The sequence below is a fragment of the Ambystoma mexicanum genome, chromosome 7q, assembly GCF_040938575.1.
Source record: "Ambystoma mexicanum isolate Mex_15411 chromosome 7q, UKY_AmexF1_1, whole genome shotgun sequence".
NCBI lineage: Eukaryota > Metazoa > Chordata > Amphibia > Caudata > Ambystomatidae > Ambystoma > Ambystoma mexicanum.
This window is the reverse complement of record NC_090941.1, coordinates 711,943,233-711,966,237: the sequence shown is the minus strand read 5'-3', so window position 1 is coordinate 711,966,237 and position 23,005 is coordinate 711,943,233. Positions and strand designations below refer to the sequence as shown.

The 23,005-nt window shown below is 45.3% G+C and overlaps 1 protein-coding gene across 4 annotated transcripts in view; it reads left to right on the top strand.

The window, feature by feature from the left end:
* The window catches only part of IFT88 (intraflagellar transport 88), a 2,010,164-nt gene that overhangs the window by 660,200 nt on the left and 1,326,959 nt on the right, over positions 1-23,005 (top strand). For all 4 annotated transcript variants that reach the window (XM_069640006.1, XM_069640003.1, XM_069640005.1 and 1 more), the window contains one exon: positions 14,558-14,644. In XM_069640006.1, coding sequence (XP_069496107.1) covers positions 14,558-14,644 — 87 coding nt within the window. The remainder of the gene's footprint in view (positions 1-14,557; positions 14,645-23,005) is intronic.

The window sequence follows — 23,005 nt, the reverse complement described above, 5'->3', positions numbered from 1 at the left end:
CCGCACTGATCAGAGGAGTTAATCCAAGAATTGAAAAACTTTTCACTCCTTCACCCTCAGACCCGCTGTACATCAGGGGACATTCCATTCCGGATTCCATTGTGGTAACTAATACAAGGAAGAGGGCAGGGGTTCCGCTGTCCACCAGCGAGGCACCACCTGACAAGGAGGGCAAGAGGTTATATGCCCTTGCAAAGAGAGTCACATCCTCGGCTGCCTTTTCGGCAAGAATTGCGAACAACAATTCTTTGCTAGCTAGCTACGCGGACGCACAGTGGGCCAAACTGCGCAAAGACGCCGAAGAAGCGCCGGAAACACTACGTACACGCCAACTATTGGCGAAGGAACCCAGGTCAACCAGAGTATTGTAAAGAACTCTCTGGATGCTGCAGAGACAGCGGGACGTTCCCTGGTTCAGGGAATACTCCTAAAACACCATGTATGGCTGCGCAACTCAGGGTTCAAACCGGAGACACAGGCGTCTTTAATAAATAAACCTGTTGAAGACTCTAACATCTTCGGGAAAGCGGTGGATGAGGCTCTGGAGATGGCTAAAAAAGAGTTAGATACTATCAAAACTCTTGACCAAATCTCTAAGCCCACTACCAGACGCGGCTATGGCAACAAACGCTTTTTTCGTGGCCAACGCCAACAGCAGAATCAGCAGCGACAGTACCCTGCCACCAATTACCAGACCAATAGTGGGCAGTACAGCCAAAGAGGCCAGCGCCGGGGCAAAGGGAGAGGTCGGGGGTCCACCCCCAGAGGCTCCCAAGCCCCCAACAACACCAGGTGACGCGAAGATTCGCGTCCCCTCCCATGCAACACCGGTCGGGGGCCGGATAACATCCTTTCTTCCGGCATGGGAGGGCATAACGTCTGACCGCTGGGTACTTTCCACCGTAACCCACGGATACTGCATCGAATTCAACAGTTCCCCAACATACAGACCCCCGAGGGGACGACGCATGACAACGGAACACCTTGCCATCCTTCTCCAAGAAGTACAACAACTGCTGGAAAAAGGAGCCATAGAGGTCGTGCCTCTATCTCAGGTAACGGAAGGTATTTATTCAGTGTACTTCCTTGTACCCAAAAAGGATCTAACCATGCGCCCTGTATTAGATCTGCGCCCAGCGAACAAGTTTATCAAACCCCAGAAGTTTTGTATGGTGACCTTACAGGAAGTGATCCCACTGCTATCACAGGGAGATTACATGACAACATTGGACATGAAAGATGCATACTTTCATATTTTAATGTTGCCAACGCACAGAAGATACCTCAGGTTCATGATAGAGGGCAAACACTACCAGTTCAGAGTGCTACCCTTCGGCATAGCATCGGCACCGAGGGTATTCACGAAGGTACTGGCAGTGGCAGCGGCCCACCTGCGCAGGTTGTCCATCCCAGTTTACCCTTACCTCGACGACTGGCTCATAACAGGGGATTCTTACGAAACATGCTTCTCCAATACCCAAAAGACTGTAGACCTTTTGTTCCAGTTGGGCTTCTCCATCAACGAAAAGAAGTCCAGCCTAGACCCCAGCCAAATCAAACAATTCCTAGGGGCTCTAATTCAAACAAAGGACGGCCTCGTCTTCCCCTCCAACGAGAGGGTCCAAAACATGCTGTTTCAGATCCCTCAATATGTGACCGGTCGAGAGGTGACGGTAGGCAAAGCAATGCGCTTGCTAGGCATGATGGCGTTGTGTATTTATTTGGTACCTCACGCGCGCCTGCGCATGCGCCCTATGCAAGAGTGGCTCAACAGCCAGTGGTGTCAGGCCAGCGGACTGTGGGACGATCTAGTGGTGGTCTCGCAGGCCTTGGTTCTCTCGCTACGGTGGCGGACAAAGGAAAACCTGGAAAGAGGGAAACCCTTTGCCACACCCGCGGCGGAAGCCACTCTAACCACAGACGCATCCCTCACAGGATGGGGGGCTCACCTATCCCATCAGACTGCTCACGGAGTGGGGACTCCGAACGTAGCATCCAAACACATAAATCTACTGGAGCTACTAGCTGTGTTCAAGGCGCTAAAAGCCTTCAAGGAACACCTACAAGGCAAGACTGTGATGGTCCTTACAGACAGCACCACAGCCATGTACTACATCAACAAGCAGGGGGGCACCCACTCTCCAGGACTGTCCAAACTGGCCAAAATATATGGAAGTGGGCTCTCAAACAAAACATGTTCCTACTGTCACAACATGTACCAGGGGAACTCAATCTGCTGGCAGACAAACTCAGCAGAGATTTCCCCCTGCCCGAAGAGTACGAATGGCGACTGCACAAAGACATCGTCTTCGACGTCTTCACACAATGGGGATTCACAAAAATAGACCTGTTCGCAACCCTGGAGAACTCACAATGCCAAAGTTACGCCTCCAGGTACCCCCAGAACCAATCCAAGGGGAACGGTCTGTCGATGCAATGGTCAGGGAAATTTGTTTACGCTTTTCCCCCCGACTCCCCTTCTCAACAAGGTGGTGCACAAGATGCACCAGGAACAAGTGACCATGATACTGGTGGCCCCAATGTGGGCCCGACAGCCATGGTTCGCTCACTTGATGGAGATGTCTCTATCTCCCCCAGTGAAACTCCCCTGCCCCCCTGCCCGTACAACATGCTGTCACAAGACAAGGGCAGGACTCTGCATCCATGCCCCCAGAACATGAACTTAGCAGCTTGGCTCCTGAGATCATAGAATTCGGACATCTACAGCTCCCGCAGAGATGCATGGACATCCTCAGGGAAGCCAGAAAACCTAACACTCGCCACTGCTATTCTAGCAAGTGGAAGAGATTTGTCATCTGGCGCAGGGGAAAAAGCATCAACCCGATTGACTGCTCTCCCACACATATTGTTCTATACCTGACCCACTTATTGGATTCAGGTCTAGTGTTCAATTCCATTAAAGTCCACCTAGCGGCACTTTCTGCATACACCACTTCCCAAATCAAAGTGTCGTGGTGGAAGATCCCTGTTATAAAGGCCTTCATGGAGGGAGTAAAAAGAATACACCCCCCGATAGCTGACCCAGCTCCCGGATGGGACCTTAACGTGGTACTTACCAGACTCATGGGCTCACCATTCGAGCCCATGCACAAAGCATCTCTTAAACACCTCACTCTTAAGACTGCTTTTCTAATAGCTATCACCTCCATCAGGAGAGTAAGTGAACTACAGGCTCTTTCTGTTCTAGACCACTTCGTTACAGTTCAGAGATAAGGTGGTTCTACGCACGCACCCAAGGTTTGCTCCGAAATTCATCTCGACATTCCACGTAAACCAGTCTATAGAACTGCCAACGTTCTTTCAAAATCCTTCCAACTTGGGAGAAAAGACTCTGCACACACTAGATGTGCGCAGAGCGGTCATGTTCTACATGGAAAGAACCAGACCACTGAGGAAGACTAATCAGTTCTTCGTCTCGGTGGCAGCAGGAAGAGAAGGGGATGCAGTTTCAAAGTCCACTATTTCTAGATGGATTGTTCAATGCATCACTCTCTGTTATACTCTTGCTAAGAGAGAACTGCCCTTTAAGCCTAGAGCACACTCTACTCGAGGCACGGGGGCGTCCATAGCATTCATTGCAAATGTTCCCCTTGAGTCCATCTGCAAAGCGGCTACCTGGAGTTCTGTGCACACCTTTACAAAACACTACTGTCTAGATGCACACTCGAGATCTGACTCCCAGGTGGGACAGGCAGTATTAAGACATCTTTTCTCTACTGTTCCTTCTCATAACCCACCGCCAACTCCGGGTACTGCTCGCTAGTCTATGCACAGCATGTGATTCTAAGCAGATTAACAAACATCAGAAGACCATGCATTACTTACCGTAAAAGCATTTCTGATGGTTGTATCTGCTTAGATTCACATGCGCCCACCCTTCCTCCCCGCTCGGATGGAAGGAACATAGACTTCCTTTTATATCTCTCTTTTCTGTACTCACTCACGTCTAGAAGGCTCCCTCAGGGCAGAAAAATACAAACAGAGGGACCTCGACGCGTGAGGGATTGTGGGTACAACGCACGTCACTATAGGGATAGTATTTCAGACACGCCTTGTCGACGTCCCTTTTCGACTACGAAAAACAAAATGCAATACTCCGCAGTGACCACTGGATGTCGGACCTATGCACAGCATGTGAATCTAAGCAGATACAACCATCAGAAATGCTTTTACGGTAAGTAATGCATTGTCATACCTTTTGTGTTCACGTTGACTTCATACCAAAAGAATGAAATATTGCTATGATGTCATTAGGAAGTAACCATCCCATGGCTAACATAATATGATGCGTTGTGGGTGCTAGACGTTTTGGGTACTTCAAGGTAAAAAGTTAGATAACGCAAAAAGAAAGAGAAAGGTTAGCAGAGGATAAAATGATCAGTATGAGATCAATATAATTTTGGTGATAAAAGCATTTTCTAAGGCTAACTGCATTCATAGCAAAATATATATAAAAAAAGCAAATGAGTACATGTTTTTTGCTATCAAGTGATAATATCTTTAAAACAAAACGTTGTTGGGAAACAATACTTTTGTGGACACTATCTAGCACTCCCCCCACATGTGGAGTTTGTTTATATATGGAATAAATTCACAGAGGATTTCCGTCACCAAATAGAGAAACGAGGCTGATGGCCGAGTTCCTTCAAAAGGTCACAGAACTCTGAGATGACTTGCAATATTCTTTATACGTATGTTGGGGGGATTTTATTCCTTATGATACATCGCCACACACTGTCATCACCTTTAATACATGACCTCTTGCCTAATTTAATATAAGTGATCTTCCATTTGTGATCCATATAATCAATGTACAATATGTTTTAATAAAAAAAAGCTAATATGGTGGTATTAATATGTTGCAGCAAAATAGTTTCGTTTAATAAAATGCATCGAAAAAACTCATTTTTTTGCATGCACAATCTTGCTCACATGTGTTAAACACCAGCAGTGCATACATTAAATATTCTACCATAAACAGTTCCTTGAGAATTAATGCTTGTGAGGTGTCATGGAAAACTATTTTACAATCAAGGAATTTTGAAATTCTTGTCACAGCTTTAATTAGGTGCTTCAGTGACGGCTGGAATTCTCTCTGCTGGATCAAGCAGCAGGCATTGTGACATCACAACTGATGCTTAATAACTGTTTACAGAGCAGTTGTGATGTCATGTAGTTATTACAGATGTTACAACTAGCATGTAATAAAGGGATTTCCAGCCCTGTATAGGTAGATTGCCAGCTGACAAGTATTATATAATTGTACCAGTCCGAAAATATGTTAGGAAAGTTGTTAGGTGGGTCCCAATAAAGATAGTTTCCCCAACAATGTTTTGTTTTAACGATATCACATGCAACTATTTTTCTTCTTTCTAACTTCAGTTTTGTTTTCTTGCATTTAGTGTGCACCAGTAAGGATGGTTTTATTTCTGCTCTTTTCAGGCCTAGTGCTCTGGATCAATACCCTTTTCATGTAAAATAACTTGCAGTATACTTTCACAATAATCTTCTTCCCTAGCACAATCTTTCTGTCACTTTCTTTGGCCAATGTCAGCTTCTTTTTCCCTGTCCTCGCCAGGCTTCCTGCCTTAATCTGGAGTCTCAACCTGGGCCCCGGATCACTGTGGTTCCCTGGAATTGACCAGCTTCTGGTAGCTGGTTCTGCCCCAGGTGACTCTCCTGATCTGATCCCTCCAAACCTTTCCCTCCTCCTCCTACTTCTGCTCTCGTTTCTCTACCTCCTCCTCTTACTGCTCCACCTCCTACTCTCACTCTTGCTACTTCACCTCCTTCTGCTCTCCTTGCACTCCCTCGTAAGTGGAAGGCCCTGTTCTATTCCACACAGCCAGAGGAATATGGATGACCCCTATATTTTAGATAATAAGTTGATAAGGGTAATCATGTCCCTTATTGGCTGTCTGTTCCATTTTGGAGTTTCCTTATTCCTAATGGGCCCTGGGCATGTGCACCAACCTCTTTCCTTTGTAGGCATACTCTTTCCCCCTTCCCGACGCCAGGTGCAGGTATTGTTTAACGGTAATGTTCGTCCCCTACCATGGTCTGCCATATTAGGATCCGGCACGGGTAAGGGTGTTGTCCTGAGGCAGCATTGCACCTGCCTCGTTCATTGCAAGTTGACTCTCCTCTCTCTGATAGCCCGCAGTTGAATGAATGGTCTGGTTTATGATCGAATGCCAAGAATACATGCCGTAGTCCTATGTCTGTTCATGGAGCAGTGAGCCTCGTTCAGACAAGGAGGCTTGTTTCTCTTTCTCTTCACGGGTGGAAGTGTGTGTGTGTGCGCGTGTCTGTCGGTTGGGTATATGTAAGATTGACCTGTTTTCCATTTCTCTCTTGCTAGAATTGAGTGGACTACACATGACTGAACAGGTGGCATCCTCTGACCCACAGTCTCCCTTTGGCTTTGTCAAATACCTCCTCACCTTCTGTTTTCCCCTCCTAAATTTCTGGTCCCAACTTTCCCTTTTTGAGCTTCTCCACTCAGAACAGTCTTCACTCCCATAGCTTAAATACAGAAGATAGGATTATATCTGATTGTGGAATACATTGTCTCTATTTTCAGGAGGCTTTGGAAGGGAATTGTAGGGCCCCTTCCAAGACGCACCCCATGGTCATCTTTTCTGCTCCATTCCCTCAACCATGAACAAAAAGAACCTTCTGATCTATGTTTGAGGGACGTTCCCCTTCTCAGCCATGAGTCAATCAATTTTAGCCTTTGGGGACATTTTGTAAAGTGTGTTCCCAAGAACTCTGACTCGGCGGGCTGGCAGCGAGGGTAGCAACACAGCCGCCTCCACCAGAAAGGTGGTTCCCTTTATTCCTAGTGTGCAACTGCCCTTTTCTGTCTCCATGTACGCAGGTAATCTGTACCCATCTTATGTGAAGTAGTTGGTGTGGGACAGTCCCCTTAATTTGAGATTTCCTCAATGGTTTTCCTTCCCACCTAGACAGCAGTTTATATTCTAGTCCCCAAGGTTCTTAGACCCACACCACCCTCCGAGTCCGTTTTCCTCATCCTCCTCCCTGGGTTCATCCACAGGCATGCTGTTTCTTGATCTGTATCCTTTGCCAAGCCACAAATAGCCTCTACACAGAGGTTTCTTCTGGCGAAGACCTGGACAAGCATGAGTAATGTGGCCTGCTTTCCTACATCAATTACATCCAGGGAGCGATGATCGAGGAGTGCTTTTTAGCTGGCCTCCCTTCCCTTGGCAGTCTGCATGGAAGGGCTTGGCTGGGTTCAGGAATGCGTTGGAGTCCACTAACTGTGGTAGGTGTCCCCTCTTACATTCCCCCATCAGTAACAGCCTTACTCACAACTGGAGGTACCACTGCACTGCAAGGAAGGTAAGGTTTCTGACGGCTACTGGAGGTCTTAGTGGTGTTTTCAAGTGAGATTGTACAGCTGTCTGTCCTTTCATAGCAGGTAAGGAATAAGGGAATTAGGTAATTATTCAAGTGCCAAGGTGGTTTTTACTTCACCCTAAGTGTTTTTCTCAAGCCATTTATTGTTGACCTCCTTGATTCTATGTGAGAGATGGTGAGGTGTTTCATTAGATAGTTGAATTCCTCATTGCTTTTATCTGTAGAATTGAAGGTCCAGGCCCATATGTTCTAACATTGATTTTTGAATGACCTTGAATGCTGTTGCAGCCTCAGACTGTAGGAAATCGTTACGTCTTGCAGCTCGCGGTTAGCAGGGGAGCAATGTGTTTTCCCCCTCTGCCTTGAGCCCACCTCTGCCATCTGAACACCCTTTCAAAACAAACTGTACAAAAAAGATATCAGGATCTTTTCCAGCAAGGTAGTGTTGCAAAAATATGGGAGATAGTGTACTTGTTCAGACCGGGTGGGTGATGGTGGTCTTAACCTCCACGAAGACCTTGTTGTGTTTCCTCTCAGTATCAACATGATGGTCTATTATTTTCTGGAGAAGGATCTCTATTGGTATCTTGTCCTGCCTTTCAACCTCTGACCCGGTATCTGGTTGGGTAAGTTGGACTGGTTCCAAAGCTTCCTCTACGGGTTCGGTTTCTCTGGAGTCACTTTCAGGCTCACCATTGGGATCTATAGCTATTCCACTGGTTTCCGCTCAAGGTCATGTTAGTGTGTATGTCATCCCTAGAATCTAAAGTAGACTTGTTCTGCAGGACCCCCACTATACTTACTCTTCCTTTCCCTCTCCCAGGAGTCTCTATTTGTATTAATCTGGGTTCCCCAGGCCCTTCTGGCATGACTCAAAAGAAGGTCCAGTGGAGTGAGACCCCTCCTGGATCTCGAACAGACTAGAGGGGAGTTCAAACAGTGGGTGTCTCGTTAAAGGGTCGGTCTGTATTGATATAGGAATGGCCTCCCCACCACCCTCACCCCTCTTTATAGCTAAAGATGGCTTGTTCAATCCTCTATGCCAGTCTAAATCTCTTGTAATTCTATGAATATTCTACTCCAAGAATCTGGCTAGATGGAGGGGTCAAATCATCCAAGGTTATGTGGTGGTTCAGACCTTATTCCACAGGTCCTGTCCCACCCAAATTTAACGCCTTTTGCCACAAAGAGGAAGCAACAGAACACTCTGATAACAGAACTTGACTGCTCACACAATTTTATGTTCAAACATACAGAGGTTGCACTCTTTTGGGAATAACAAAATAGACAGTCATCTTCTAAACAGGGTAGTGATAATATAAAGGCTTCATCCAGACCACAGTCTCCCTCCCAAGGTTCAGTTTGCAGACATCCTGCTGCACATGACACTGGGACAGCAACGATCTCAGGGATGGGTTAAGGGAACATATATGAGAACTTGGAGTTTCTTTACACCTCAAAAAAGGGTCTTTCTGTAATTCAAAAGGAAGAGTCGGGATGAGTCAAACAACTGGGTTCAGCCACTGACCAATGGTTCTTAGTCCTTATGTCCAAGCTTAAAAAGTCACTCAGGACTTGCGTTTGTGGTGAACCAGAAGGAGACGGACGCAAATTGGACGTTTGCATGATCTACAAAGAAATATAATGCCTAGCTTGTCCTATCACTATGGGTTTTCCCTGCCTTATCAAACTAGATAACAGTGCTAGTCAGGAGTCAAACAAAAACGTCCTTCGTCCAAGACTCTAAACCGATCTGGCCCTACCACTTAGAAATAATAACTAAATGCAGTATCTTCCCTTTAGCTGGCCCGCTCCACTTTGTCTCAGGGTTTCAACAAACACTTTAGTTCAAAAATGTATTATCCAGTATGTGTTTCTTATATATTCGGGTTTGGCAACTGTTCCGTGTGAGCTTCTGGAATTCTTGATAGATATTTGTACATTGGGTCTCTGGGAGCTTCTGAGCCGCTCTAGACTCTATGGTGTTCCTCTTATAGTGATAGTCTCTTCCCTGGCCACTCAACAATGTATATCCTTCTGACCTTTGGGTACACACCTTCGTTTGTTTGGTGTTTCTTCCACTCTTTGCTTTATGATAGTCTGCCTCCTGGGGACTGCCCTTGGGCTTTATATTCAAGTGTTTTATGGTTTTGTAACTGGGTTTTGAACTTAACTTCATGACTTAGTCAAAGTCCTTCATCAAGGATTTCCAGTATTCTTCATACATTAGTTTAAACAACTCCCTCTGAGTCTGTTCATATAGGGCTTGCTATCTTCTCAAGCTTTCACTCTCAATATTAAAGGTCAATGCCTATAGTTTACAGTCCCTGGCCTCCCTCTGTTTAGAATCACTGGGTACATTCAGTTAGCATGGGCCGATTCTGCGAGCTAGGCGCTGGGACATCCACTTTCCTTGTTCATCTCACGTTTCTTGCTTCCCACGGCAGATCACCTTTCTTCCTCTATTTTGTTCCTCCTGCTGGTTCGGGTATCGGATTTGTAGTCTGGGTCTCAGGCCCACTACGACCTGTTCATGGTCACGCCATCTCTCGGGATGGGCTCCTGAGCTCCGTCCATGCAGCGGTTTCTGCATTGCTTACAACGCTGAGCTTTCGGCGGCCTGGTTCGGCATTCTCCTGCTCGCAGGCTCTCGCTGGCTTCGCACAGCTCTGCCTTCCCAATGCTGACCTACGTCAGAGGGCTTCCCCTGCGTATGCGTCTCTCTCCCTCTCCATGATTTGCTCATCCTTTTTACAGGTTGTTTTGCGTTCCGAGCAACATTACGTTTTTCTTCAGATGTCATACTCCGTCCACCATTACCTGAAGCCAATTAGAAGGGAAACCATGTTATTGGTATTTAAAGGTAATCCCATATTGCCAGACAAATTTGCCTCTGTAGGGAGATCCTCATGGGAATGTGAGTCCTTGTCCCCTAGAGGGCAGTCACTCCCAGTGAGTTCTGATTTGCCCAGACCCCTAGGGAGGGTCTTGCTAAGCGGGTTCACCTCCTAAGCCTCACAGGGGTTGACTCTACCCTGGGGAGAAGGGACGAACATCCTAGATTCATAACATGTTCCTGTGTACTTCTTGTAGTCTTTATGATTTTGATCATTCTTTACCCACTCTGGTTAGGTTTCTATGCCTTGGCTATGTCACCTTCTGGGATGACGAGATGCCCTCTGTCTATCTTTGGATCCCTCATGTCTTCAGGGGCTACAGTAGGCAGAGACATTGTTCTCCCACCAGTCTTAGGGGATCTCATAGGCTTGGCTCTGCCCTGGGAAAACTTGTGCAGTTCTCCCCCCTCCAAGTGGATGCTCCTGGATAGGGTTGTCTCCACTCTAAGTAGGTAGTACCTCTGGGATCATAGGGCTGAGCTGATGACCTGCTCATTGCCACCCTAGATTGAGCCCTAGTCTTCTCTTCCAGATATGGCTTTTATGTTTATGTTTATTGAATTTATATAGCGCTGTACAATATAACGACAGGTACAAAAGTGAGAGAAGCATATTTACAAACATGAAACAGGTCATTAGAACAATATGTAGAGCATTTTACAATGGGGGGGAGAAGGTGGAGGGGGTAGGTGAAGGGAGTTATGGTGTAGGATTTGAGGTCGGGGGAGAGGGAGGGAGGGGGTGAGGGGAAAGGAAGGGAAGGGGGAGTGATCTGGTGTCCTCAATGCCCCTGAATGGTATTAGTTACCAATTTAAGGTCAGTGGGGAAGGGGAGAGGATGGAGGGGAAGGAAGGGGGGCAAGGGTAGAAGGGGGAGAGGGGTAAGGAAAGGAAGTCAGGGGGGGAGTGAAGAAGATGGGCTTTCAGGGAGTGGCGGAAGGATGAGTAGGTAGGGGTGGAGCGGATGGAGAGCGGAAGGGAGTTCTAGTGTAGGGGGGCCAGGACTTGGAAGGAGCGGAAGCGTGAGGAGGCACATGGGGTTGGGGTACAGTGAGGAGGTAGAGGTTTGCTGAGCTTAGAGAGGGGGAGTAAAATGAGAGGAGGGAGGAAAGGTAAGGGGGCAGGTCATGGAGAGATTTGTAGACACGACAGAGAAATTGAAATTTCAGTTGTGAGAGGAAGGAAAGCCGGTCAAATTGAGAGAGAAAGAAATAGAGTCTCGAGGGCCGAGGAGACATAGAGTGGTCGATGGATTTTAGGGGATTTAGGTGAGAGACAGGGAGTCCAAAGAGGAGAGAGGGGCAGTAGAAGAGGCGGGATAAAATAAGGTTAGGAGATTAGGAGTTTGGAAGCATGGAATGTGAGAGAGGAGCGGATCTTGCGGATGTTGTAGAGGTGGTGGCGACAGGCTCGAGAGGTTAGAGAAATGTGGTTGGAGATGGAGAGAGAGGACTTTTATGGTCCTAGGGATATTGTGCCCCGCTCGCTGAGCCAATGGTTTGTGATGTAGTGGCCTGATTTGCTTTAGGTACCTTTGAGTTATATGGCACCCCTTGACTCACCATCTTTTAGGGACTATAGCTCACCCTACTTGCTTCAGTAACCTCTCTATTGCTCTATTTTGGCTCCTGCCATCTTCTGTGCCTAGGTTCTCAGGAGGCATCCTTCCTTAACTTGGAGTCTCATCCTGGGCCACCGATCTCTATGGTTGACTGAAATTGACGACTACCGGGGTAATGGATGAGAGTCCAGGTGACCTTCCTGGTCTGACCCCCCTCATGTTTCTGCCCTTCTTCACATACTCCTTCATCTCCTCCTGCTCTCCACCTGATCATAGTCTCATTCCTACTCTTCACCATATGTTCCGCTTGCACTCTGTCCACACTGGAACATTGTCCTCCCCCAGTTATAGTATTACTACTGCCTCTTATTAATGTGGATTATAAGGTGATTCAGGTAATAATGTCCCTGATTGTCTTGCCCATTTGTTCCTGAGTTTCCTTGTTCCTCATTGGCCTGTGCCCCCCCCTCTTTCCTCATACTGTGGGAAGACCCTCCCCCTCTTCATCTTCATGCAAGGCCAATTGTGGAATGTCGAAGTTTCACCCGTGCAGTCCAGGATTGTATGCCAAGTGCAGGAGCCAGAGTCCTGTCTCTGCCATATGTTTTGGTCCATGTCAGGCTTTGTCCCTATGGCGTGCGCTGCACTGGGATGCCGGCTTTGCACATGGAACTCTGCTACGAGATGTTTCATCATCTGGACCCCAAAAGGACTTTGAGTTACTGTATCAAAAGGGCAACCAGCTTTGTCAGCTTTGCCGGTGTTCAGGCAGGTAGGGCTATTAACAAACCAAAACCTGAGAAGATGGATTTCTCTCCTAATTTCCGGATGCTTAATTTTGCCCACAAGGAAATGTCTCCAGTTCTTTGGCCTTGGCAGAGAGAGAACATCAGTCAGGCTGCTTCATTGGTGCGCAAGTATCCCTGGATAGGTTGGGAAAGCATTATTGCCTGGATTCCTTTTCTCGTTAGTATGTCTGATTTGGGCATTCTGTGCTCCAGTGTTTAGGGGTCTAAATGTTAGCTTCTCGTTCCTCTTCCAGGTTCTGTACTGCTTTGGAAATCTTTCTCAGTTGAGGAATCTAGGAGGAAGAAATCAACTAGGGGAACCATCCTCATCACACTCCCCCCATACTCATACCGCCGACGGCTCCTTCCCTGTTTCTGATTTGCAGTTCCTTAGCCTCTGAGTGCCGGGGGAAACTGGGTGGAATTGAGGTCATGGAAACAGCCATTACATCATGTCTAGAGTCATGGGCACCAGTCATGCCTAGCAGAGGTGCAGTGCACCCTCTGGTGGCTCAAAAGGTTTCCGAAGCCAGACTGCCCCTGGAGGATATTTCTAAGAAGAAGAATCGTTATGGAAAAATTACTAATTAATCAGAAAGGACATTACTGAAAAGGAGTATTTTTTTATTTGGAGAGGATCTGTTGGTTATCATCATGAAGTTTATAAAGCAGATGGTGCCAGATTTGTGCAACTTTTTGACATTCTCTTCGGATATAGAGGACACTGACGAAACGTTAATTGTCCACATGGTCACTCTCATTTACAAGTGTTAAGTTTTTGTAATTATTGCTGTAGTCATCCTTCTAGCGTAAGTTTGTTTATGTCCCCAGGCCTTGTTCATCTGATGTTTGTATACGTTCAAATGCAACGTAGGCCCCGAGAGCCATGAATAGTATTCTGGTTATGTGAGTGAGGGTGTGTTTGACGTATTGGACCATTCCCAGAATACTCAGAACACATTGCTACTGGTTGAAATCTCAAGTAACACACAGACCTACAGATAAAGGAAATATCTGCTGCTTTTAGTCTCTACAAATATGCAGATTCTTCCAACAAATAAAAAGAGGGAGTAAAAATACTGCGAACAAAAATAGCAAGGAAACACATAGAAGCCTGTGACCCTGTTTCACTCTTACAGCTCCATGGGCTAACCTTGGATAATTAGCACATGTGCTGCCACATGAATTAATTCTACTACTAATACTGCCTGATCTGAAGAGGTAAACATTTACCTTTTTAAAATACACGAATAAATAGGTGCATAGAAATATTTCTTAGAAAATAATATCTGTTTTAGAGTTAAACATGTTTACTCTCTTTGGCAAGCAGATTTACTTTTTTACTCCCTAAGAAATCATGTTACTCCCAACTTTAAAAATGAGTGTGCAACATACTCCCACTTCAAAATCTTATCTGGAGCATTGGTAACACACACCTACCCTACTGTGAGGCTGGGGGTTTTGAAATGTCTGCATCTCTGAAAGGCCATGTTAAAGTGGCTAGGAATTCAGTGTGCCGCTTTAAAAACCTAGGCCTAACACTAAGGAGATGCAGCACATGTTGAAGCCAGATGAAGAATAAAGAGATACTTATAGGTCACTATTTTGCTAGTGAATTATATGACACTTACCTCTGGAATCACCATTGCAAACACTATATCTGCAGGTTCATGAGTGTTTATAGAAGCCCTTACATGTAACAATCTTATTAGGTTCATGTCAGGTTAATATGAACGGAAACATTTCATCTTTGCTTGTAAGGTTTACCAAAACATCTTTAATTAATAGCAACACTGTGTAAAATGCTAATTTATTCTTTTTCTGCTGATACACTATCTTCAAAATTAATATATGTGTTGCTCTCATTGGTATATTTAATTTACTATGTTTTAAATATTTTTCAGGAAAGCGCTGGCGGAGAAATACATCATGACTGCTGCTAAGCTGATAGCACCTGCAATTGAAACATCATTTGCTGTGGGCTATGACTGGTAGGATGTGTTTGTTATATTAGACTAAATATCACACCCACGTATGTGTGTAAATGTGATCAGCTGCTTGTATATTTTTAAATTAGAAGAACCTAAGTGCCCTTACATCCATTATGCACTCATTCTTCTCAATTTGTTTGGTAACCTGCTCCTGCAGCTGGCTAGATCTCAGAGCCTTTAGAAAGATGCTGCAAAATTCATCAACAGAATTTGGAGTTCAGACTTCCTTGTAATTCTTATTGGATTGGAACTTTTTATTTAATTGTTAGAATGCCTCATTCACAGTCCAGGTCACAAGCTGCATCTCACTGGCTTTAAAACATGTATCTGGTTCACACGTCCCTTCTCAGCCACTGACCTGCATAGAGCCTGCTTAACATGCTTGGGCAACCTACATTTGGTACAGACTTGTGCATTTTGAGTGGGAATCGCATGAAGCTCGCTGATTTGTCGTCTTCAACATGTGCAGGCAAAAAGAAGGGGCCCATCTTTAATTGTTGTGCTTTAGATGTAGTTAAGTGGTTCCATGCTGGGCTCAGTGCGGGCTGCTGGAGTGTTCAGAAAGTTGCATATCCAGTTTGTGGGTTTTCTAGTGGACATCTACTAACTATTGATTCCAGATCTTTAGTCTCACAAGCGCCTACAAGGCTTACCAACGTGCACACTATGATGACCGCCAATATGGCAGTATTGGAACACCTTTCTCTATAGGGCAAGGATCCAATAAAGGGGCATTGAGATCTTGGCTCCATGCACAGCTCTGTGCAGTCCTCTCTTGCACTGTGTTGGGGAGGTGCCAGCTAAAAGTCAGCAGTGGTACCACAGGCCCATCCTTTAGATGTAGGGCATTGCTCCCTTCATAAACCTGGTGCTTTGGTACTGGATACTCTAGTATCAACAATCCCTCATTTACTGCCTGAAAGGCTTATTCTTCTGTTCATGGTCCAGATTTCCATTGGAAGAATAATAAGGGAAACATTAACTTCTTTACCGGTAGCAGAGTTGGTGCATTTAAAATGGAGTCATAGATACAGATAGATCTCTCCCCATACCTTCATTTGAGTCGGATTATACCACTGCACCAGACTCTCTGCCAGGTAAGGTGGCTTTTAATACTGAGCAAGATGGTGTAATCTTTTCTAGAGACTCTTCAAATTCACCAGTTCAAAATAGACTTTCCTCTGTTAACAGAGAGATCTCCCCCTCGTCCTTTGGTTCCAGCTATTTATTTTGGCCTACAATCTAGTGCCAGCGGCTTGTGGTTTGCAGATTCCCCCTCATGCCTAGCTCTTCTCTACCGCCTCAGCAACTCTCTGCCTCAAGATTACATTTACTTTTTCGTTTTGGTAGACTCAACTTATTTGCCCATCTCTTTTATTTCGAGGGGCGACAGACCACCTTTTTTCCGACTTGACATTTAATCCTCAAACCTTTTTTGAATCCGCTGCCTGACAAGCAGTGGAGTAACTTTGCTGAAATGTTAGGGGGGACATGCCTACTGAAGAAAAGGTGCCGCAGCCAAATGAATGGGGACAAAATGGTGTGCCATGAAAGTTGGGGGGGGACACAAACACCTCTGTCCCCCCCTAAAATTACGCCCATGCTGACAAGCTTACGGATAGAGGTGCCCCTGATCCAATTCAGGTTCAGGAGCTTGTGCCTATCGATACTCTGCTTATCCTCTCTCCATTGGCTCTTGTTGCATATATTTTGAGGATCCTCAAAATCCATGTGACGAAGCATCACTGTTGAACTGGTAATATTCTTTTTGGAGGGTTTCCTTGTATCCAGAAAGCGAGTTGGGAGGGAAGCTTGGAATTATGATTAGCCAGAGACCTGATGAGTCACAGGTGCGAAAAGTACACCATATGAGTTGACACTGAAAAAACAGAGCATACTCGAGTGGGAAAGAGGTGAGGAAAACAAACACCATGCAGATTTGAGAAAAGCAGCCCTCAGGTTAAGGACTCAACCACGTGAAGACTGACTGCAGTTTGAGCCAGGCCCAGACACCCGCAAGTTGCTGATTTGGTGAACTAGAGGTGTTTGTCAGCAAGATACCTTCTGCTGTGTGTGTAGATAGAGACTGACATTGCCCAAGCATGTGTCAGAGGATCTACAGAGAAAAGCCCCACATTTAAGCCGATGAGGGTCTGCCCAAATGCTGGTGTGAGGAATGTTCACAGCCAACAAGTAGACCAACTCAGGGAGGGTAATCCCAAGAGCGCCACAGAAAGCAAGCCGTTGCCAGAGATGTAGATGAGAGACGAGTAGGGGTAAAAAGGACCAAGTTGAGGAGGAGCAATGTGGAGGAGGGGTTAGCCCAAAAAAGGTAAGGGAAGCAGCGATTCGAGGAGCAGGAACAGGAGGAGACCTTATGGATGCGTGCTTTTAGGTCTGCTCTTAATCACCAGTTTAATAATGAAGCGAACGGAAACTAAGAAATTATAGCCATTTTACATCAGTGAATCAAATATTGCATGCTGGAAGGTGTGGCTGAAGACACCACCTTAAGTCTAATAGAAGTGAAAACAAGTAATTAATGTTGCATTCTGGTAGATGTGTTCCAGGTAACCAGCCCAACTTTAAAATAACTGAAAAAAAGTCATTTATCTTGTATACAGGCAGACGTCATTGAAAGTGACTGCTCAAGTTTCAAAGAACTAAGGCAAGTCTTTAATTGTATGTGCTGGTGAAACTGATTCTAAAACAAATAGAAACTGAGGCATGTTGGACATTGTAGCTAAACCAGTAGCTTAACTACATCTAAAGACAACTGAAGAAAGTAATTCGTATTGCACGCTGGTAGAGAAGAAGAAGGTTGCCATTCTTCAAATGAGAGAGGATGGAATGTCATGAGACACAAAACCTTAAATAGTGTCTCTTGTAATAAAGAAGAAATTGTTACTGGGGATTGCTCTAAAAACATTTCCTATTCTAAGGAGAATGGGTTTCCTGTTCAACCGAATGGGCAGTTTAGTGGTGTGATGTCAAAAGCCTTGAAAGCGTTAGGCTTGGCCCCTCCCGAGAGGCCCACAAGCTCGGGTTTATTTTCAATAATAAAGCCAATGTAGTCTTCCTTTTTGAGTCTTCTGTGATGGCCTTTGCTGATCTTTTTTTGTGCATGTGCCTTTTCTAACAGTATGACAGTAATAGGATCACTATATACTTTTTGCCAGGGAAAATCTTCCTGCAGAAACTGCTGTTGTGAGGCTTTTCATTCCTTAGATGCAGAGAGCAAGACGTGGGGAGTGGCAGGAACCAACCTGGAACCAAATGCTAAGGATTACTACACTTTCCCATGGGTAACAATGCTAAGTGTCTTCTATGTTTTGCCCTACAATTTTTTTTAAGATTTTGGAATTAAGGAGCACTAGTATGTATTATCATTTGTATTGAGACACAATTTATATTTATTTACCCAAATGTGTGTATTGGTGGCTGTGTTTTAAGTGGTGGTGTAGTAATGTTGAAGCAGGTAGTTCCGCTACTGGGAGCTGTGCTGAGGCCACCCAACACCTTTAACATAGTATCCACTGACTTGCTGAGATCAGGATTTGTAAGTGCTTATCCATTGGCAGAAGGCTTTGTGACGAGCCACTGGGGTGCCCGGCACGTGCATGGTCGATTATTTTTTTGTAAGCTAAGAGGTCTCAAGAAAGCACCTCTTTACTTTCAAGATTGCAGTAGAGGACATGTGCATTCATCTGAACTTAAGACACCATTAAATTATTTTAGAACACAAATTATTTTGTTTACCAGCTTCCATTATTAAAATGTTGCACTCACATTTACCCTAATAGTTAAAATGTTTTTATTAATGTTGAATGATTTTCAAGAACTGTGTTTTGGGAGAATGTGGGCAGAGAAACAAGGAGTCAGTATAAGGTTTCAGAGCCCTTTGAAAGAAGATCTTAGAAAATAATTGTAAGACCTAACATAATCTGTTCAGGATTGATATTTGAATTGAATTGATTTGAATTGCCATTTGAACTGTGAAAGCATATGATTTTGAACGGAGGAAAACTTGTTATATCTTTTGTTTTTCTCTTACTTGACTTGACTTGCACGTATTAATTGACCTGCACCAGGGAATGCCAGAGGAGATTTAAACTCTAGTATTTTGTGCACTTATTTTGTTCATACTCACCTTGTGCTACATAAGAAAAACAACAGCTTGTTCAGGCTTGAACGTTTGCTGCCACTTGGGAACTACATTTCCCAGAGTCCCTAACGTTGCACTAAAGGAAACGTCAGGCGCTTCAGAGCCGGCGCTTCCGCGACGAAGCCGGTCTACGCCGGTCCACGGCGTTGTCATGGTGCGAGTTCCGAATCCCCACCACCCAGAAGAGCTTGTCAGGCCCCAAGGAAGCGCCCCAGAGCCTCATGGACTCAGACCTGGCGCCGTTGGCGCCAGGCCCATGAAATGGGCTGAACTCATGGAACTATTTAACCTGCCTAGTGAGGCTGAGCCTTGGTATAATCCAGGGAGGGGCAGAGGGACTATTTTTCTTGGGAAGACAGGGTGTGGCAAAGGGACTACTTTACCTGGAACTACTTACAAGGCTATACAAGCCACACCCTGCATGCAGAACACGCTTCGCGTTACTCTGCACTCCTGCAGCGTAACACTCACCGTGTCTGCTCTGTCCTCAAGCTTCTACAGCCACGCCCGTCTGTGCTTCCATCCATCGGAGCCTGGAAATAGAAAAAGAGAAGAACAGATTTTACTTCAGCGACCAAACACTTACCTGCAATCCGGTCCATCGGTCTCCTCTCCAGCTGGTTTCCTGATCGCCGCCCCTGTTGAAAGGATGTCCACGCAGGTGCCGATACTCACTCGGGATTCCGCGTTCCTCCTGGTTTCATTGGAGCAGTTCTTCCATTCTTCATCTAGGGACCGCGCCGCGCCTGCAAAACGGGAACAGGAAAGGAAAAGAACAGCAGGTTAGTCGCGCTCAGTACTGAACAAACATTTATTCCAGTCACGCAGCGCCTTTCATCCGCGTTATGCTCACCTGGAGGCAACTATTTAGCTTCCTGGGAGAGTCGAATCTTCTACTTGATTTCTGCACCAAAACTGCATCTGCAAGAGAAAACAAATACGTTTAAACATTGGGACAATAAGACTTTGAGCATCTATACCAAGCTGCTATTGAGGTACATACTCACCCGATAATCCCAGCATTCCGAAACGTACAGTAATAGCACTCTGGAACAGTGAGGTAACTGCGCCCAGAAAAAGACTGTGCCTACCGCGCCCCTGCTGAAGGTTAAGCAGGACGGAGAGCCAGCCTCATCAAACTCAAAGGTGAGGAGGAGAGGAGTCGGGCCTCAGGTGGTGGCAAGTAGTGGGATCAATCCAACCCACTCATAGCTAACATCTTGTTTCGCCACTGCAGGCTAACGCCTCCTGGGGAGGTTAAAAGGGAGAGGACGCCAACATACCATCAAAACTGCGCCAGTACAGATATCGGTCATACGACTACGTGCTACGCCCCTGTGGAGACCAGGTGAGCGTGACAGGCGTCCGACGGCGATCGGCAAACAACTCTGCTCATTTCTCCCAACAAGCCTGAAAATATCTCACAGGTATGGGCTATTTAAAAATATGTCAGCTACTAGCTCAAACGACAGTTTTACAGAACCAAGGACAAGTCCAAGCTTATATTAACTCCAGGCCGGACTCCCCTATTTTGACACTCTCAGGAAATGACTGTACACAACAACCTTCAGAGCTAAGCATAGAGACCCCAAATGAAGAGTGCAGAAATAATGAAATAAATCCACCTCAACTAAAAATCGCACTACTCAACACGAGATCCCTAAATAAGCATGCTCAGCAAATTCACGACTATATTCTGGATGAAAAACTTGACATCGTCTGTATCACCGAGAAATGGCTACAGGAACCAGTGGGTCCTGCCATCGACATTGCAGTGCCAACTAACTATACCATCTATTTTAAAAATAGAGAAACTGGGAAAGGTGGAGGAGTGGCAATAATTGCCAAACAAAATCTAAAGCTATTCCCCTCACCCATACAATGCACTGGGTGTGAAATTATAGTCCTTAAAATGACCCCCACCCATAATGACTGCATCAATCTGATAGTCATCTACAGGCCTCCATCGTTGGTCTCTGACTTCAACGATGAATCGACTCAAATCTTGAGCAACCTCAAAGCACCACATACTGGAAAAATACTCCTCAGTGACATTAACAGGTGGAGGGGCAATCTTAAAGACCCCAAAGCTATCAACCTAGAAGAGGAAATACAAAATTGTTCCTATACAATAATAAATAATGACCCCACTGCTGTCTCTGGAAATCAGCTTGACTGGATAATCAAAAGCAATGCTGATATGACAGTCCTGGAAACCTATTTGTTATATAAGGGGTAGGATGCCCTCTTTTTTGTTTAGGGGGGCCTAAGTCATGAGGGGGTATAACTGTACTGAAACGAGGACTAAGGCTACCCCACCTTGCGGACACTGGCCGTGAAAGGAACCAGCACACTTGACAGACCACTGCTAGTGGTCTGTGTTTAGAGAACACCCCGAACAACATGTAATACATATACACATTTTATTCATATGATTTAAAAAACATTTTTTAACTAGCTTGACATAGCTAGTGTTACCATAACTTTTTTGCTTGCCCTTCAGGCTTTTCAAGTGAAATTCAGACAGTCATTTGTACATTTAATTTCTTTACAGTGTGAGTTAGTACATATTGGTGACTGAGAATGTGGTCAGAGTGACCTAGCATCTATCTAGTTGACACTGATTAGTGTTTCTGGCATAGAATGGGTTGCTTGAGTTCTGGTGCCGTCTTCAGGACAGTTATAGTGGATTTGATGATGGCACCGATTTTCACTGGTGAGGGATATCTGAGCTTGTTGATTTCAGTGTCACAGGTTTAGCGACGAAGAAATGAGCTTCTCGCTACAGGCGCCTTCTGTGCTTAAGTTAAGACACTAGGCATCTACTTACAGGCAACATTGGGAGCAGAAGCTCACACAGCCTATCTGAAAAGAAACTGTCAATATCACCGAAAACTACTGAAAAAACTCAGACCTCTGCTAAACCAGCAAAATAGTACAACTATAGTCAGGGCCACAATTCTTTCCTGACTAGATTATGGTAACTCTCTACTTCTGGGCGCAAACAGCAAATGTTTAAAACAATGCCAAGTGATTCAGAACAACGCAATAAGAACCATTACCAGCAAATCAAAAAGAGAGCATATCACAAGTGACAGACGAGACCTACATTGGCTTGCCATAGAGGATTGTATCACTTTAAATCACTCACCCTGGTCCACCACTGTCTATTCGGAAATGCCCTCACATACCTGAAGAAACAATTCAAATGGTATGATTCAAGCCGCAATCTCAGATCGACTAACAAAGGCCTTCTCCAAGCCATACCAACAAAAAAAGCAAAGGGACTACGTATGGCTTTCACGACAAAAGCAGTTCTAAAATGGAACGAATTGCCCCCAACACTGAGATTAGAAACAAACTATCTCCGCTTCAGGAAAGAACTTAAAGCACTACTGATCAAATAAGATTCATCCACGCACACAAGCTACCTTCATGCACTTATCACACACTGATACTCTACATTTGGCTGACACCAATTGTATCCATGTTGTCCTGACTAAATCCGTCCCTGTCTACATGTAATGTGCTCTGATGCCCACGGGCTGCAGCGCTATATAAACAAATAAATCAAATAAATAAATAAGAAAATAAGTATTTTCAGTATTAACGTATAGAACGTTTTGTACATATGCTCTTTCTGATTCTTGGGATGAAGGGTTGGGTGGCCAAGTGGACCAGGTGTGGCTACCTGCTAAGCAATGTTGAACCTGTGGGAGGTGCAGGGTGTGTCCCCTCCCTTACCCCGTCATGTCTCAGTTATATTGCAGGGGATTGTCAAAGAAGGTAGCTAGTGGTTCTGCCCTTTTAAGAGACTTCCTAATATGAAGAGTTCCTTTGAACATGCAACCTTACCTTAGACAGTGATCCCCAAATATTGCTCTATGCTGTAGTAGTGGAATGACCAATCCCTCAGACATGCATCTATAGACTATTTGGAACCCCTGGTATGTGATTCCTGGGAACATGGAGAATGTGGGAGGTACCTAATCGCGCTAAAGCAGTGGAATTAGTTTGTGGGCGTGGAGATCAGAGATGCTTAAATGCAGTGAAAAGAAGCTTTTATCATTGTGTTCATACTCCTACGTCCTGACCCCTTTCCCCTATTCTGAGGAGGTGTTTGTCTCACAGGGACACAATTGGAGTCTTTTGCAGCGCAAAATTGACATCCCCTCCAAATTTGAAGTATGCAAGGG